The following is a 19,990-nucleotide window of genomic DNA, read 5'->3' as shown; positions in this document are numbered from 1 at the left end:
GGAATCGGCGTTGTGAGCATCTCCAAGCCTCGGACGGCCCGGACGTAACCTGCGTGCCCGGCTGCCCCGCTTTGTTCACCCGCCACCTGCAACACCCCGCTCTTGCCGTGAGCCTGAAGATCAGACCCCCATCGTGAAGTGTGGGAGCCCCGGACGCCGCCTTGCCCTTCTGTCAAAGAGCCGCTGAAATCCCGCACCCGCCTTCGCGTCAAGAAACAAGGTACTGTACTTACGAACTCGACTGCGAGCTCGCATCGGATCCAGGGTCCGCAACGTTCTGATTTCCCTGTCCTCTGCCGTGTGCTTCCCGGACGCCGCCTCAGCACGAAGTGCGCTGAGGCCCACAGTTACCTTGTGCCCGCCTAAAGAACTTTCCGTAACAAAGAGACTTTACCGTATTTCCAAGAGTTGTGGCCCCATCAGTTCAACGTTACTGGGCCTTGTATTTGAATCTGCTGAATCTACATAAAAGCTTATTTTTATATACTTCCGGATTGGTGTCCGTTTGTGGTGCATGCAAGGGGTTTACTGTATGTGTAATTGCATTTGCTTAACCGTGTACGCCTGAGACTTAGCCTAGACTGCTCGCGCCACGCACCTAGAGGGTGAGCAGGGGTTATTCTGAGGAGTCATCCTTTGCCCTGACAAGAAGTAAAGGGTCCCTGCTTGTTGTGGGTACACACCTGCGTCAACCAGAGCCCCCTCGTTTCTAACAGGAATCCTTCAATTTCAGCCACTGGTAATTCCTCTGGGCCACATCCTGGTTCATTGTTATGTTTTTAACACCATACCACCTCAGTTTGGACCCAGCCATATGCAAACCAGGGAGGACCTGACCTGGCAGTTCGGCCTGGACTGTTCATATCGAAACAAGGCTGAGACTGATTTGCATAGGACTTTGTCCAAACTGAGGTGGCATGGTGGGCAAAAGAATCATGAAATGGTATTCTAACCTGAACGCTTGCCAGTGGCTAGATAAATTGCAAGCATTCCTCCCATCACCTTTTGTGTATTTCATCCGCCCTAAGTGGCAAGGGTATGCCCAGATATGGATCCCATGTTAACTGTGCCACTGGAACTAAGATATACCTGACAGAGAAGCCCCAGTCAAGGCAAAACCATTCTTGGGTTGTTTATGTTCCATTTCAGGGAGGACCGGGCTTAGCAGTTTGGGCTGGACTGTTCCTGTTGATTTGCATTTGGCTGGGTTCAAACTGAGGTTGCATGCTATGCAAAAGAATCATGCGATGGAATGCTACCCCAAGCAATCGCCAGTGGTTAGATTCAAGTATTTTGTGTGTTTGATAAGCGCAATAGACGTATAGGGAAGTTAAATAGGTTATTCAAATGTACAGCACATTAATTAGAGTTGAAAGACCGGTACTTGTGCTACTGTTTATCAGTGGTAAAGTGTATAGAGTTCTAAAAGTAGCGAAATAAAGAGTTCCGAATTTCAAACAAAATCTGCGTTGACCATGCAGAAGAGGCGAATTTGCTACAGTAGGTCTGTGCTGAAGTATACCTATATTAAATACTTAAGGCAAGCTCGTTTGCGCTCGTCCGCGATCAGGACGCGACCGGGGCCGGTCTTCCTCCCCGAATCACCAGCCATATTATCACCACTTACACCCAGACTGAGTTGATGTCTGTGAGACCCCCCCTTTGTGGGACCTGTCCTTCACCCATGTCAGACGCCCGGAGTCAGGTCTCTGCCTGCTCTGTCTGCAATTTCTCCCTTCCTGTTTCAGATCATACCATCAGTACTACACACTTACTGAACCCCGCTCTCACTCTTGGAGCTCAGTCCTCCTTGACCCTCAGAGCTGCGTTGATTAATTGTCGATCACTGAGCAAACATGCCATTGACATCTGGCAGTCCCTCCGGGACAATAAATGGGATTTGCTCTTTTTAACTGAGACATAGTTGAACGACACCACGAACCCTGCAATCGCCCTTGCCTTACCGGAGGGTTGTAGTATTATTTGTGCCAACAGACCCAATGGTATACCGGGAGGCGATATTGCCTTAATTCACAATTCCATATGGTCGGTTACCCTCCCTCCATTTGATCAAATCGATTGTATAGAAGGCTTGCCTTTCACTGTTCAAATCTCCCTTTCCTCCTCGTGCTCGGGAATTCTTATTTACCGCCCCCCTCATTCCAATACCTCTTACTTACCGGCTCTAGCTGACTATGTCATTCAGCTCAGTACACGTTATGCCAACTTCACCGCTTTAGGAGACTTCAATCTCCATGTTGATAATGATTCTTGCTCGCACAGCAACCTCTTCATCTCCACGCTTGCAGCCTGCAACTTAGTTCAAATAATATCCCTACCCACGCATAAAGCAGGCCATACTCTGGATCTGATCTGTTCCAATTTACCATCTATTCGGGTGACTCCCCCTACCCCGGTTATTTGGTCGGACCACTTCCTTATTCCTTTTGAAATTGACATTCCTCGTCACATTAGACCCGTTATCACTCCCAAATCATCTGGAAGAAACTGGAGCTGCATCACCCCTGAAACGCTCCTGGAATACCTAAAAAATACTCAACCCTGCTCGTCACCTGACCCGGACCTACAGATCGACCACTTGGACGCATGGATTAGTCAGGCCTTAGATACTCTGGCCCCCCTTAAACCCATTAAAACCTTCAGGGCTGCTCCTTCGGCACCCTGGTATTCTGACGAGCTCAGGCAGAAAAAGGCCTCCTGTTAATCTCTTGAACGTCTCTGGAGACAGAATTACACCACGGATAGTAAAATCTCCTACAAATTAGCCCTCAAAGAATATAGGAGAATGATCGAGGAGCACAAACGGGATTTTCTGGCCTCCAGAATTATGCGTGCCAGCAATGGCGCTAGGGAGATCTTCAACATAGTTAGATCCTTTACAGACCCCAACGCGCTGATTCGAACTCAACCCGCCTCACAGTCATTATGCAATAAACTCTCTCAATTTTCTGAGGATAAAATCGAAACCATCTATTCCTCCTTTCCCACCCTCAATACAGAAGGACGGGAAGAGAAACCCACTATTCTCCCGCCACTACTGTCCACCCTATCGGAATTTGCAGCTATCTCAGAAGCCGATTCCATGGTCGAACTACTTAAATGCAAATCAGGCTCGCCCAATGATCCCTGGCCAGCCAAGCAATATAAAAAACTTGCTCCCCTTCTTAATCCCTACTTGAACCACATCTGGAATGACTCCCTTAGACTGGGCTGTTTTCCTGCCAAATGGAAACATGCCTCTCTGGTCCCTATTCTTAAAAAGTCCAATTTGGATCCGGACCACCCTAGCAACTATAGACCCATTTCCCTCCTGCCTGCCCCAGCTAAGATCTTGGAAAGGCTGGTACACTCTCAGTTGGCGAATTACATCGAATCCAATGGACTTCTCCAGGACTCCCAGCACGGCTTCAGATCGGACCACAGCACGGAGTCGGCTCTTATTGAAATGGCTGACTCTGTGAGGTGGACACTAGATCGGGGGTCGAGGGCGGTGCTAGTGCTGCTGGATCTTTCAGCAGCATTCGACACCGTCTCTCACAAGCTCTTGCTGAGAAGGTTCGAGGATTTGGGAGTGGGTGGCGTCGTGCTGAAGTGGCTCTCATCTTACCTTTCGGACCGCACACAGCAGGTTTTTACCCCCCCCCCCCTACACTTTCCCTGCCAGACCACTTAAATGGGGAGTTCCTCAGGGCTCTTCCCTGAGCCCGCTCCTTTTCAATGTTTATTTCACTCCTTTGGCTAAGCTGATCGCCCAGACTGGGATTAAATCCACCTCCTATGCTGACGATATTCAGCTACTGTTCACTTTTGATACCCCTTCTGTTTCTGTTTTTGATCCACTGAAATCCTGCCTAAGGGACATTTCTAGTTGGATGGATGCCAACTCCCTCCGACTTAATGCAGGAAAAACGGAGGTCCTGTTTTTTAACTCTCCATCCCCCCTGGATTCTAGCCTGTGGTGGCCAGATGACCTGGGCCAAGCCCCCACCCCCAAGGACTCGGTGAAAAACCTAGGAGTACGCTGGGATAACCACCTTAGTTTCAACAATCAGGTACAAACAGTAGCAGCCTCCTGTTTCGCCAAAATCAGGACTATTAAACGGCTTATTAACTATCTGCCGGTGGACTGCCGTAAGACTGTGATCCAGGCACTGATAATTTCCCATCTTGATTATGCGAATGCCCTTTACCTTGGTATCACAGCAGGCCTTTGTCACAAACTCCAGACGGTCCAAAATGCCGCCGCCCGGCTGGTGGAGAGAACCCCTGCTAGACACCACATTTCTCCACTTCTTCGTAGACTGCACTGGCTTCCCATTGCTAAAAGAAGTGTCTTCAAAGCCATGACGCTGGCCTTTCGAGCGTCAAAAGGCATTGGGTCGGCCCATTTGAAAAACACCCTGCGACCGTATGTCCACTCCAGGACTTTGCGCTCCAACTCCTTATTTTTCCTCGACACTCCACGATTTAAACGAGCCCGTGCAGGCGGATAAACTTTTGAGGTCTGCGCCTCTCAGCGCTGGAATAAGCTCCCGCTTGCTCTACGCACCTGCCATACAGAATCAGTATTTCGTAAATCCCTGAAGACACATCTTTTCTCTTCCTAATTTGGCCCTTTGATCTTTGCTCTCTTTTTCCAGAGTTCTCAGCGCCGGGACGCCCCGTCGGGGCAGCTGTGCGCTTTATAAAATACACAAATAAATAAAATAAGGATGGGTACCATTAATCTGGCTGTTTTTGATAAGGACTCCAGGCCACATCTAATAAACAGCAAAGTTTGAATTGCCCGTGATATCACTTGGAATCCCGAGGTTTAAAACGCAAGGTTATTCATGAGTAACCACCTACAATTTTTTGGATATTCTTCAATGACAAACGTTTTGGGAGATTCGAGAACAGGTCAACAGATGTATCAATGTTTGCAAAACAAACCAGGCTTTTCAAATGCGGTTTACCTGCAGAAATCCTGCTTACCATATTTAAGTCTATCCTGTTGACTTTGCCAATGCTGGAGAAAAGTAGCAAAAAGAAGTATGAGGAATGAAGATTTGAATGTGTGGAATAGCGTGATGATTGACTGTACTTTTCAGATGTAAAACAGTCCCTGAAGCACTTTCTAGAATACAGAATTCAACACAAAATGGCCCTTCGTATGAGGTGAGAGAGTAATGATTGGTTGGGCAGAGGCAAATCCTTCTCTATGCATAGTGTAAAGAAATGTGAACAATACGTATACAAACAGCTACGCTACTAAGCCCAGACTAGAAGAATACCTGCCTTCTTGTCATCCTTCTCGCCCCCGCATCTGCCTAAAAATCGGTTAAACATACTTGCCATCCTACTTCCCACTATTACCATCGTGGATTTACTTGCTTCCTCACATAAATCTTAAATAAGGAAATAGATTTTGCTCTGCCATGCACCATCTCCCGACCTCAGTGCTGTTGTCCAGGAGTCAATGCTTTGCTTACAGTTGCTCTGACTGGGCTGCTGTCAGCACAACGAGCTATTCCCAATCACCTGCCTGTCTGCACAGAGCCCACCTCATGGGGACTAGGTGATGCCTTGGTACCACACACGCTCTCCTGCTTCTAGGTGATGCCTTGGTACCACACACGTTCTTCTGCTTCTATGTAATGCCTTTGTACTACACACATTCTTCTGCCTCTAGGTGATGCCTTGGTACCACACATGCTCTCCTGCTTCTAGGTGATGCCTTGGTACCACACACATTCTTCTGCTTCTAGATGATGCCTTGGTACCCCACACGTTCTTCTGCCTCTAGGTGATGCCTTTGTACTACACACATTCTTCTGCCTCTAGGTGATGCCTTGGTTCCCCACATGTTCTTCTGTTTCTCGGTGATGCATGATGCCTTGGTACCACACACATTCTTCTGCTTCTAGGTGATGCCTTGGTACCACACACGTTCTTCTGCTTCTAGGTGATGCCTTGGTACCACACACATTCTTCTGCCTCTAGGTGATGCCTTGGTACCACACACGCTCTCCTGCTTCTAGGTGATGCCTTGGTACCACACACGTTCTTCTGCTTCTATGTAATGCCTTTGTACTACACACATTCTTCTGCCTCTAGGTGATGCCTTGGTACCACACATGCTCTCCTGCTTCTAGGTGATGCCTTGGTACCACACACATTCTTCTGCTTCTAGATGATGCCTTGGTACCCCACATGTTCTTCTGCCTCTAGGTGATGCCTTTGTACTACACACATTCTTCTGCCTCTAGGTGATGCCTTGGTTCCCCACATGTTCTTCTGTTTCTCGGTGATGCATGATGCCTTGGTACCACACACATTCTTCTGCTTCTAGGTGATGCCTTGGTACCACACACGTTCTTCTGTTTCTAGGTGATGCCTTGGTACCACACACGTTCTTCGCTTCTAGGTGATGCCTTTGTACCACACAAGTTCTTCTGCCGCTAGATGATGCTGTGTACCACACACGTTCTTCTGCCTCCATTGAATCTGGTGATACCAGAGAGCCAAGAGACGGCAGGACATTCTTTGCCAGGCCACTTTCTAACCTGGGGGTTTGAAGGCTAGAACTAGGTGGAGCAAGATCAGAGATGCTCATAGAATTATTTTGCAGACTGACAGTTTTGCCTTAACCTCTGTTTTTATTAGCTGTGGTCTCTCAGTATTAATTGGAAAAAAGTAATATGCGGGATGCTTATAGTGATCTCAACCAGTGTTAAATACTCTGGTCCACATTCAAGTCTATCATTTTTTGCTCACTGTGCCAGTCCAGGCATGGGAACAACAATATGAAAGTCATCCTTGGCCTTGCTCCACTAGCAGCAGTCCAGCACAAGCAAAAACAAGCAGCCCCAGACCAGTGTCCGCCTCGGTGCCCCCATCAGTGGTTTGCAGCTTGAGTCCTGAGCATCTCCTACCTCTCTCCTTCCCTCCAGGGAAATGTTACTGCTGCCTTGTGTATCCCAGTCCTCCTGGCATCCAGTAAGACTGATGGTAAGTATGTACCGCATGCATAAGACCATTGCCTGCATGCTCGTTGCTGCAAAGTCGGGGAATAAATACGACAGGTCATATATAGCCCAATATGTTCAAAGCGCTCTAAGTATTCTTGTGGGTGGTGAGACGGGTGTAGATGATCATCACTCCAAAACTGATTCAAAATAAATATCCCTGAAGAACATATTGAAATAAGAATGCTGCACTTGGCGCTGAGGCTGTATGCCTTAATAAAACGATGGATTTCTGTCCTTGAACAGCACACAAGGAAAGACTGTCCTGTGTCAGCAAATGACAGTGGCTTGAGCTGTGCACTGCAAGGGTATGAAACTGGGCCGCTGATAGACCCACCCTCTCTGAGGGCGGGACATATAATGGCATTTATCTCTTAGTCAGACCTTGAGCCTTAGTAGACCTAACTACACATCACAAGCAGTCTTCAATATAATCCTGTGCCATGTGGGGGGTACAAGTAAAGGACAGACATAGGAGCCTGTTTGCAGCACTCCATTTTCTTTCACTAGGCCGCTGTGTAAACCGCAGAACAGATGCCTCGGTCTTGGACCAGGATGGCATTTTGTAGAGATACTCTTCCACGGTCTGAACTTAAACTTTGAGTATTTGTCCTCAAGCATCAAATGCAGTAGGTCATGAACAATATTATAATGCCATGAGATGATATGGAGCAGAGAGGAGGAAGACAATCTTATGGCGGTGGAAATGAACGTGTGGACCACTGCACTAAAGATGGAAAAAGTGAAGGTAAATAACTCCCATCTGATAAACTCGGTTATGCATCCACAAATATGACACCAGCAAGCTAACCTACTACGATTGTGTCAAGTGCCGAAATTAGAGATCGTCCTGGATACATAGTGTGACTGCGTACCCGCGTAGGAGACACTACATTTCTGGGGGGCAGGTGGGGTACAGACCGCCTTGGAGAGAGCCAAACCAGGGGTCTGGTTTGGTTCCAAGATGCAAAGCACGTCCCGAGCCATCAAATGATGCAAATCGGGCAACTGATGTCATGAAATATATGATGATTATTTTAAAATGCAAACATTTTTATTTGTCAACATTTCTCCGTGTCCCAGTCAAGTCCATGCTATTATATCATTGAATTGAATTATATTTATTGAAAGTAATGCTTTTTAAATGAAATGTTAATGAACTCTCATCTGTTCTGACGATGTTGCTTCAAGTTACCTAAAATGTCATTTTGTCATTTTCTGCATTTAGTGTACATTGTTATTAAATGTGGAGCAAGATTATTTTATATTAACCATATGTAAGTGAAGTTTTTGATCCGGTACTGAATTACTTCACTGTAATCTCAAACTGGATGGTTAAGATAATTGTTACAGTAAAGTGATGAGCTGTTAATCGCACAATTTGATCAAGTGGAGAAGCTGGGATTTGAGGCCAGGATTGCATACTGTATAGTTCAGAGACTGTAGGGTCGTTTCTTTCTCTCTTCCATTAAACTATAAGGGTCAGTGCTTTGTGATTAGTTATTCAATTCATGTTATTTAATTAGCGTTGGTATATGGAGTTCAGTAAATACACTTATCACACCTTAAACGGAAACTATACACACATATGTACACTTGGGTACGGGAAACATCCTTTACAACACGGGCAGAGCCATGCATGCTGTTTCCACGCAAGCACAATCATGCATGCCTTAACCACGCATATGGGTGGTTAAGGCAGTACGCAGTCTAGATGTCCAGGAACAGAATGCGTCTGGACAGGAAGCTCAATGCGGATAGGTAAGAGAGGCTGGGGCCAGGTTTGGAGGTAGTTTTAGGGGTGGCGGTAGATTTTAGGGCTCGGGAGGGGGGGGGGGTGTTGTTTATAAGGCCGGGTTTTAGGGCTCAGAATACTTTGGGTGGGTAGTTTTTGGTTTTAGGAATGGGTTCGTTTTTAGGGCTTGTGGGGGTCAGGTTGTTTATAGGATGGGGGCCAGGGTTTTAGGGCTCAGGGCAGGGGGGTTGGGGTAGTTTTAGGGATGGAGTAGTTTTTATGGGCTCAGGGTGGGGGGAGTCTGGTTAATTATCGGGCTGGGACCAGGGCTTTAGGGCTCAGGCCAGGGGGGATCAGGGTGTGAACTTTACCACACGCCCCACTACCAATTATGCCTTTACCATGAAACTGCGTGGTAAAGGAATGCATTGTTCAGACACATTTGTTGTTCAATCTGCGTGGTAGAGGCACGCGTGGTTTAGCCGTGCGTACCTCGGTATACAACCCTTGGGTAGTCATAAGTTTTTCAGATGGGCTGTTCTGTTTGGAATGTCTCCACCAGCACTGGAGATCAAACACAGTTACAAAACATTCCTGTCTGAAATCACGCTGCAGGAGCAAACTCCGCGAGTGCTCCGAGGCCTGGTTTTTAAATAATTTAATTGATATTAACCTGTTGAGCCTTTCCTAACATAGTTTCTTTATCAAGTCACTGGAGCCAGAAGTAACATTAACATAAAATAGTATATCCTGCCTTCCCTGCCTTGACAAACTGACCAATTTTAATGACAGCAGTTAAACAATTAACAAAACAAAGAGGTCCTAGACACCCCTCCGAGTTACAGTGCTTCCACGAGACGTGGGCTGTGTGGCTTCAAAGAGAAGGTCTGCCACCGTTTACAATCAGTTTCCACTCAAACATCTGGGTGGTATATTCCCCCTGCGTTTCCTATGTCCCCCATCTGAGCAGAGGCCTGACTAGTGCTCCTCGAGAAGCCCCTGCTCTTAAAAGGATAGTGTATCCATGCAGGGGCTTCTTTCTTCAAGACCTGAGCCACAAAATGCAACTCCAGAGTGTGTGCATGTTGGATAGCCATTGATGTTTGGCGATGATTGAGATGGTTGCTATAGTGATGGATCTATAATTTATTTCGAACACGTTAGAGTTAATTCTTAATATTACATATGTGCAAAGCTCTTTCTCTGTGACCTTGTACATAAAAAAGCAAATAGTTTTTACCCATGTTTTGTGTGTTTATTCATGTGTTTATGAATAAAGCTTTGAAAATCGCAAAGTCTTATATTAGTCCTTGCCGGCTGAATGCGTACAAAGAGAGTTGAGGGTGAATATAGACGAATGTGGCTATAAATCAACAGTACATCAGATCTATTGGTACATTTAATTTATTTGCAGTGTCGAGGTTTGCAATGTAGGCTCTTCACCACATTTCCTCCACAGTAACAATAATTTAAGCCATGGAAGGCTGAAGTGGTTACTAAGCAGATGTTTCTTATTTGACATAAACGTAATACAAAAAATATTAATAGTGATATACCAGTACCCTAATAACCGACTAATCCTCACTTTGGTATAAATATGATATAGTATTGTCTATACTTTTAGTTCATAATGCAACCTGTTTTATCAAGAGTGGGTCGAATAATAGGTGCTGTTTCAGTGGTACTAATGTTCTCGAAGAAGGAAAGGTTGAGTCAGTCCTGCCACGGGCTGAACACATGACCTGCAGGCTTCTGGGCGGACGTTAAGCCCGCTTACCTACTGAGCAAGCTGTGGTTAACTTTAAAACAACTACCGGCCAGGGGAATAGAAATCTCTTTGTCCCCCTTTTTAAGAAAGGAAGGTGGCTTGTTAACTTTCACTATAGGATGACAATGAAACCGACTCTTCTCTCTGAACCTTGCTGGTAAAATGGCATTATTATATATTTTGTCCAGAACTCACTTGGCACGGGACTTGTTGACCTTTGCTGAGCAAAAGACGGTTCAGGGAAGCGCATAGTTAAGAGCAGTAATGGGAAACAACAAGGTCTGTAGTTGTTTGTGAAAGGCAAGATAGTTGTGATGTTTCTTCTGTCTGGCTGTTATTGACCACGAAAGCGTGGTCTCTTTTGCAGAATTTACGATTTCTGGAAAGTTTGTAATGGTCCTTGGTAGGTAGGGGAGTGAAACATAAAAGTAGGGTCTAGTGCTCAGAGTGGCTAGAATTGCTGGACCCTTCCCTTGGAGAGCTTCACTCTGCCCCGGGAAAGTAGTTAGCATTCCCATATATCAACGACCCTTAAACAACTTAATGTACTCATGTGACCAACCTAGCCGAGCTGAGAGAATTAGAAGATAATGGGTGTTCCTGTACTCAAGCCTGGAGGACACTGTGGGATGTCTTAAACACAGACATACAACTCCGCAGTGAGCCGCCTTACCCGTGAACCTCTCAGTGACTCGGTTTGTTTATAGCATCAAAATAGGTTTCAAAATTAAGGTCTGCATTCAGCTGCAACCACAGAGTATGAACTGCGGGGGCCGGGGCAGGCAAACGCCTCCGGCCAGTCAGTGATCTGGAGTCCCCGGTGTCTCATATTGAATCACCTCCATCTCATTTCCACACTGAACCTCAATAATGGAAGATCTGATAGTAAGGTGGCTGTGGGGTTGAAAGTGTTGGTGCTCAAGGGATTCATCATATAAGAATAACTGGAGACCTAGGTTTCCATTCAGTGTGGCTGAGAGAAGAATGCATACCTTGAAGAACTTACTTGAATGAGAAGCCCTGGAGAGGATTCTCATTGGTGATGAGCGATGGCATGGCAATCTACTGTGTACAGTCAGATGCAATGATGTAATATATACTAGTGGTACCTTATGAGTTCAGAGCTCTGACAGATGTGTCGGAAGAGTGGTCGGCAGTGTCAGCACCGCCAATAGGTCTATAAAGATCACAGCATCAACCACCACACTGTGAAGTTCTTTTGCCAGACCTAAGAAGATGGATTCTGTACCATCCTCTCTCTGAGCACAGCCTACTTTAAGTCACATGCATGTTTGCCTTAATCCTAATTATTCTATCCCTGCAAATTGCTCACACCTCATTTCAAAGGTCATTTCTCCTTTAGATCACACACCTGCAACCTAACAATAATTGTAGCTCATTTATTAATACCTCGAGCCTACGCATATGAGTTTCCCCCTCTCCCACTAAGGACTACACCCAATTCCTATTAATTTAATCCACCATTTAGAAACTGAAGTAAATGCATGGTATGGGTTCTTTAAGAGCACAAGAATAATCCAAATACCTAACTATAACCAAGAAAAAAGTACTAACCCTGTGTTCCAGGTTAGCGTTTTGTCCAATGTAAATTGCTAAAATACCTCTCAGGGGTAATAAGTGCTATATAAATGCATTAACAATACAATATATAATCCTTCTGCCTCATACTAATTCCATAACACTCAGTGGTTGGGCAGTCAAATGTAGTTCATACAGACAGCATAATAATTTCCTTATACTGGTTGGCACATTCTCACTTGAGGGAAAACTGCTATGGGTCATGTCTATCACCCAGGACTGTACCAGTCCAACACCAACTGAACAGGCATGTAATAAAGAGATTAATTTAGTCCACCACTGAGAGTCCCAACTAGCTACATACTATGTCCGCATTTGACATCTCACAGTGGCGATCAGATATGGGATGATAGTCTAGGCTAGAGCGGTCGACCTCGAAGCTGGGGAATTGGGTTCGAATCTCGGCAACAACGCTCAACATCCTGTGATTCTGGACAAATCTCTTAATCTCCCAATGCCTAACCAAAATGAATGTGTCCATCTGTAACATACGCCTGCTCAGCACCAATAACTTTAAACAAGAGGTCTCCAAATGGACAACCCAGTGCAGGAGCCTGTTCAGTGGTCTATGAAAATAAGTAACACTATAAGGGACCTGCAGAGCTGCTCAAAGCTGCCAGCTTACTGAAAACTATGAACTGGGCGCCTGTCTCTCACACATGTTCATCCATCACACTGCTGAGAGTGCCCCCATAGCACGAAACTGCACTTCAGTGGCCCTAATGCATGAAATGGAAACACTCCACACACAGGATCAAAACAAAGACAACATCCTTCCACCCATGCACCCTAAACAGTGTAGCGTGCTGCCCGTGTAGGTAAGCGCTTCAGTGCCACACATGGGTAGTAAGTGATATATACATTTTGGCATACAATACACAATATCTGAGAGTGTCAATTGCAAGAAATAGGCTAACCATGGCTGATGTATAGTTACTTGCATTACAATGGGTTTTAAAGGGTCCGTAGATACTGTGGGCTCCTATGTGTTGTTGTTAATGTGCAGCTGTAGCTCACACCAGCCTGAGATGAGATTGCAAATATCCTTCATTTTTGAAATGAGTGTATTTCAGTATTTAACAAAAAAAAAAAATCTTTTTATTAACTTTGCTCATGTTCTCATTCAGTATACAACAGAGTTTCACAAGGCATAACGGGTAACTCCCGTGCATGGTCCAATCGCAAACCATCATAACAGTACAATGTTGTAATCACACTTGACCCCCTCCCCATGCTGCTCGATACCTCCGCCAAGGCCCCCATATCTTCTTCCATTTTTTCATGCAGCCCCTGGACTTGTATATGGTTTCCTCTGCCCTCTGACACCAGTCCAGATCCCTGAGCCATTGGTCCCATTCTGGGGGCGCCTGCGCCCCCCCAGCAACTGGCAATATTGCGCTTCGCCACCCCGGCTGCCATTGCCAACCAGATCTCGTGGTATCTGGACCAATCTGTTGGTCCTTTGATCATGAGTATAAGCCACTTGGGCTCCACTGGGACCCACCACTGCCGCCATTGTGCTTGCTACTTTCGTCCAAAAGGGTACTATGTTCGGGCATTCCCAGAGGATATGGTAGAATGTCCCCTCCCCCTGGCAACCCCTCACGCATAGTGGAGACAAGCTCCTGCCCCATGCGAATAGATGAGTTCGTGGGTAATACACCCAGTGCAAAATTTTTAGTTGTACGAGACGGAACCTTATCCGAATAGCAATTTCGCGAGGGCTTTGCAGGGCATCCTGCCAGTCTTCGTCCTCGAGGTGGCCGATATCTCCCTCCCATCTCTTCCTCAGGGGCACCAGCGGGTCCGGCATATTATTTATGAGTTTACGGTAGATAGTGGACGTTGGCCTATCAAGGATGGGATCAAGAAGGAGCCTGTCCTCCATGGGAGAATATTCTAAAATGGAAGTGTCTGGGTGTATGTGAGAGTGGAGGGCGTGTATAAGGCGAAGGTAATGAAAATGCTGGGAGTCATGTAATTGGTATTCTTGTTTGAGATATTCAAAGTATCTAGGGGCATCTCTTTTCCATACGCCGCCCAGGTATTCAATCCCAATTAATTTCCAGCCCTTGAAGCCTACGAGCCCCTTAACTTCTGTCAGGTGATCCCCTACCCATAGGGGGGTCCTACCTGTCAGGGTACCGGCCCACCCCAGAAATGTATTAGCTTCCCGTCAGCATTGGAGTACCACCCCCGTGTGCAAGGGCAGGTCCCCGCGCAACCTTCGCAAGTAGAGGAGTGGCTCGTAGTTGCCTCCCGGCATAGCATACCTATCAACTCGATAAGCAGGTTCTGAGCCCGGCGCATAAACCCAGTCATTAACCACTTGCAGTTGGGAGACCCAGTAGTACAATTGGACGTCCGGGAGGGCCAGCCACCCGTCGGAAACTCCTCTTGTAAGCTTTCGCATCGCTATCCTCTAGCTTCCACCCTCCCATAGCAACGTTCGCACAGCCTGAGATATACGCCTAAACACCCCGTTTGGAACCGAGTACGGTGTATTTTGCAAGACGTACAGGAGCCTCGGCAGTGCCAACATTTTGAATAGCGCAGCGAGCCCAATTGGGGAGAGAGGCTAGGACCTCCAGTGGGTCACGTCAGATGCCAACCTTGCCAAATGGGGTTCAAGATTTTTGGTGAAGAACTCCGCCCTATCCCGGGTGACATATACCCCTATATACCTGAATCCTTCTGTCACTATTGAGGCCGAACAGCCCCTCGGGATCCTTGGTGGCGGGCCCGAAAGGGGATAAATGAGGGATTTGGCCCAATTAATTGTGTAGCCAGCGTAGCTACCAAACAGCTCAAAGAGATGAAGCGCCTGCGCTATCGAGTGCTAGGGTCTGGCCATATATAGGACGATATCATCTGCGTATAAAGATATACGCTCCTCCCAATCATCATTGAGCGCCAGGCCCCAGAAAGACCTGTCCCCCCTGATCCAGTGTGCAAGCGGCTCGAGAGCCAGGGCGAAAGAGGGGACAGGGGACACCCCGCCTGGTCCCCCTGCGCAGGGGAAATGCTCGGGACAGCGCTCCATTAACCCTCACCCTCTCTATCGGCTGTTCATAAAACAATCGCACCCAGCTACAGAAAACAGGGCCAAAGCCCAGCCTCTGGAGAACCATGAATAAATATGGCCACTCGATACTATCGAAGGCCATTGAGGTGTCCAGTGTCATCAGGTCCGTTTGAGCGCAACCCACCGCCTCCGTCATGTACAGGACCCCATATAGCCGTCTCAAATTGTGCCGAGTGCTCCTATGGGGCATGAAACCTGACTGGTCCACATGGATCAGGTCCGGTAGGACCAAAATCAGTCTCGTGGCCAAGGCATTTGGCCAAAACCTTGGCCTCCACATTTAGCAGCGAGATGGGCCGGTAGGACGAGCACTGGTCAGCTGGTTTCCCAGCCTTATGAATGACAACAATCGTAGCTTCTCGCTGATGCGCCGGGAGCTTCCCCGCTTCCCGGGCCTCGAGGAACATTTGCCGTAGAGGGTCAATGATCACGCTAGCTTGTCTCTTATAAATTTCCACAGGGAGGCCGTTGGGACCCTGCGCTCTCCCTGCCTGCAGGTAGTTGAGGGCTTCACCCAGCTCCACCCCCGTAAGATCGGACTCAAGACGGTCTGTTTGTTCCTGAGACAGTGTGGGCAGCGCGAAGTCGCACAGGAACTCCTCGCAGGCCAGCTCAGTCCTGGTGCAGACCGGGGAGTATACCCCCTCGTAGTACGACGCGAAGTCCTCCGCTATGGCAACGCCGGTAGTCGCCAAGGACCCTGACCCATCCCTCACCTCCGCCACCCAGGATCGCTCCCTATCTCGGCGTTCGAGCCACGCCAGCAATTTCATGCTCTTGTCTCCCGTGTCATAAATCCGACGCTGCATGGCGAGGGAGTAGGCTCGGGCCTCACCCTCAGCCAGCGACTGAAGTTCCTTTTGTTTTAGGGGCGAGAGTGTGACCTAGGTCTGGCAAGGGAGTCTCGCAGGCCCGTCGCTCCATATCCTCCATAACTTCGATTTCCTTTTCCAATTGCTGAATCTGTAGCGATTCCTCCTTCTTCTGGGCCCCAATCAGCGCTTGGGCCTGGCCCCTCAAGGCCGTTTTATACTTTTCCCACAGACTTAGCTGGGAGTCAACCGAGCCCCGGATCCTCCAGACATGCCACAATGTTTGTTTGGTTTTTGGTAAGTGAGGCGACCTGCTCTTCAAGCCTCTTCATTTTGGTCTGCAGGCTTCCAATGCCGCTCTCCGCCTCTGCCACTTTTTCTGACAGCAAGGCCCCGTCCTTCGGCGGGCCGCAACCACCAGGACCGCCAAAGTCTCGCACCCACGGGGCTCTCCTTGGGGAAGCCTCAGCCCCCCCGTCAATGGCACTCCACGGCGCCAGTCGCTCCGCTTCGCAGCCGCCTGCTCACAGCTTACCGGGCCCCACTGTCTATCGTGGTCTGTGCTGTCAGCGGAGCTCCGCAGCGGCAGGCGCCATCTTCTCCCCGCAGGAGTCACAGCCTGGGCAGTCAGATCAACTGCTGGCAAACACTTGCACTCCGCTCCTGGTGCTCGCCGCAAAGGATCGCCAACGCTCCACAATCACATGGGCCGGTAGCCGCTCGCGGCACTCCTCAGCGGCGCGGCAATCCTGTCCTCGCCACCAATCGTGCTCTCTCAGTAACGGCGCTCCGAGGCGGCGGGTGCCATTTCCCCACTGCAGGATGCACAGCCCGGGTCACCAAACAACCGCTGCAGGACTCTCGTGGTCGGTTCCGGATGACTCCGACTGCTGCCCGCCACCACTCCTCAACAGCACGAGCCGGTAGGTGTTCTTATTATTACGGATGATACCGGATTTTGGGTGATTTGCTGCGGTCTGCTAGCGCAGCTCTCCTAGTGTGCGGCCATCTTCCTTGGCTGCAGGCCACGCCCGAGTGTATTTCAGTATTAGCACACTACTTATGATATGGAGGACAGGGGTAGCTGTAGTAGGACTATAGACCTCTGGAAAGACACAAAATGCTTCCATAGGGGTGTTGGAAAGTCATAATGTCACTGTTTGAAATTCAGAATTGAAGGCTTAAATATTCTGAGTTTTGTGTCTCATCATCTGGGCTTAGTGAGAGGGCCAGTGGCCTGCTAAATTAACAGCATGTTTTTTCTTCACTGAGAGCTGCTTAAAGTGGCAAGGGTTCTGCTTTTTGGGTAGTAACAGAACCATTAGTATGACTGGTACTTGTTTATTAAGTGCTGTGATTATCCATTGCTTGAACATTTTTAAATTTTTATCAGGAGAACAATGAGGTTAAGCTTCAGGTTTTTTTTACACATAAGTTCCGGTGTGTACAGGCTCACCTTAGAGGCCGTATGCTGACCATAGATGTTGGATGAGTACTGTCTAGTCAGACTAGGAAAGGAACACCGGTGTGGTCCTATCAAAGTTGGGTAGTCATTTGTATGAAAACTTTGCGACCTAATGCACAAACTAGGTCCAGAGGGTGCCTCTTGTTTGGGTTGGCCTATTTACCAGGCATGGACAGTTATTCAGTTTGTTAAATCAGTGTAGAGTTCGCTTCCATGCAAAGATTAAGATGCCCTATATTTCACAATCGAGGATATTCCCAAAAACGTTGTCCTAAAAAAGCTGCATGGTTGCCAGCAAAGCTTCCATCTTCACCAGGGGGACTAGTGTTTCTGGTAAGCAATGTTTTATGGTATAAATTCAATGCTGAATATCCGCTTACATTTTTTTGTGAAAAAAACATATGATAAGCACTTAATGTATTCCTAACCTCGTGCTATAGCATGTATGAGCGAACAAGAGGTTTGTGTTACCTGTTCTGGCTAACGAAGCAACGCATGCACTTGGTTGTCTTTTCAGATATTTATCGGAGCCATCATCCCTTTGGGCGCAGCGGAAAAAGATGGCCGCCTGCGGGCAGCTGATGAGCTGCTCTGCATCGACGGGGTGCCAGTGAAAGGAAAGACACACAAGCAGGTCTTGGATTTAATGACCAATGCAGCTCGGAATGGCCACGTGCTTCTCACAGTCCGAAGAAAGATCTACAATGGGGGTACGTTAGAAAGGAATGTCTACCCGCTGTGTCGGCATCCATGGCTCTTCAACTGCAAATGTTGGAAATGGCATGTGTACTTTGTTTCTATGAATAATGGAAGGGGCACTGTCCGTGCATTACAAAGGTCTTTGAGTAACTTGAGTTCAAAATGTTGATATGATTGTGTTTCTCCGTTATTGTTTTTGCGCTAATATGAGCAGTACTGTTTCTTGTAATGGGAATTCATTTGTTTTCAGTTATTATGTATACCACTTTGGATACGTTGACAGAAGAGAATAGGACAGGAAGGATTCCCGAAATCCGAATTATGTATACTTTGAACATATCTATCTTGCTGAATGTAATCTCGATGAAGATGAAACACCATTTCTGTTCCTACATATTATTATTTTTTTTAATGATTCTTTTTATTGATGACATGTTAAATGCAATCCAAATGCAATTCCAAGCATTACTTGCAACAGCATAATTGCAAATAATCGTGCATATTTTCTATCTATAGCTTCTGGTCCTACTATCTCTATCTATCCCTCTAAAACTATTATTAGTCTATGTCCGATTCAGGATGCTGTGTTGCCTGTGGGGGCTCACAAATATTCCCTCTACATTTCTTCCATTTACCCCAGACCTGTGACCATTTCTTGGGACAACTTTGTGACTCCTACAGTTTTTTCCATTACCATGCGCCAGTCCATGTCTTTCTTCCATGTACCAAGTGTTGGTATATCACGAGCTTTCCACAGTTTTGCCATATTTCGCTTGGTCACTGTCATCCCTAGCGTCACCCAGGTTTTCTCTTTCCCTTTCAAGTCTGTGGGATCCCACACATTTAAAAAACATAATTTTACCTTGGGCTCTACTTGTCTTCCCATCACTCTTTCCATACACTGGGTCACCTACGCCCAGTATTGTTGGATGTAAGCACATTACCAGATGGTATGAATAAAAGTTCCTTCCTGGCCACACCCTCTACTACACCCAGGGTTGTCTCTGTAGCCCATCTTCACCAGGGCGGTACTTGACAACTAAGCTCTATGTAGAACTTTGAGATGTACTAGCCTCAGTCGAGACGAAATTGCTCTCTCTTTGGGAGATGCGAGGGCATCCTGCCAATCGTCATCCTCCAGCTCCACCACATCTTTCTCCCAGTGACTACGGAGCTGCAGGAGGGGGTCAGGCATGTTACGGACTAATTTTCGATATGTCATTGAGATCGCTTTTTGGGCATGTATTCGTCCAGGATCCTATCTTCAAGTGGGGAGGACTCAGGAAGTGACTGACCTTTTGGAATGGCTGATTGTAGTGCATATTTGACCTGCAAGTATCGAAATGTTTCTGTCTCAGCTGTTTTGTACTCTTTTTGTAACTGTGCAAAGGGGACCACCCCACCTTTTTTCCAGAAATCACCCACTGGGGAGATCGCAATCAAATTCCAGCCCTCAAAGCCCTTTGATGTTCTCAATATGCCTAATTTCTCTGCGTCCCACAGGGGTGTAGCTTGCGTTATCTTCCCTGCCCATCCCATGCTTTTATTCACTGTGTGCCATATTTGTACAGTATGTTTGGTCGGGCCTGTTAGTAGTTCTTGCCAAATTAACATAGAGCGCCCTGGAATAATTCCTATCCGGGAGAAGCTGTCTGTCCATTCTGTAACCGGGGTCATTATTGGGTCTATATATGCATTGATTGATTGGTGTTAACTGTGCCGCCCAGTAATATCTTATTATATCAGAGAGTCCTATACCTCCATCATACCATCCCAGTATAAGCTTTTGGGTAGCTATC

The 19,990-nt window shown here is 47.2% G+C and overlaps 1 protein-coding gene across 7 annotated transcripts in view; it reads left to right on the top strand.

Moving 5' to 3' along the window:
- Positions 1-19,990, top strand: part of MAGI3 (membrane associated guanylate kinase, WW and PDZ domain containing 3) — a 2,362,625-nt gene that overhangs the window by 1,981,371 nt on the left and 361,264 nt on the right. For all 7 annotated transcript variants that reach the window (XM_085653126.1, XM_085653134.1, XM_085653154.1 and 4 more), the window contains one exon: positions 18,010-18,202. In XM_085653126.1, the coding sequence (XP_085509252.1) occupies positions 18,010-18,202 (193 nt within the window). The remainder of the gene's footprint in view (positions 1-18,009; positions 18,203-19,990) is intronic.

This window comes from Triturus cristatus, chromosome 1_1, assembly GCF_964204655.1.
Source record: "Triturus cristatus chromosome 1_1, aTriCri1.1, whole genome shotgun sequence".
Taxonomy (NCBI): Eukaryota; Metazoa; Chordata; class Amphibia; order Caudata; family Salamandridae; genus Triturus; species Triturus cristatus.
This window is presented reverse-complemented; position numbering and strand designations above follow the sequence as displayed.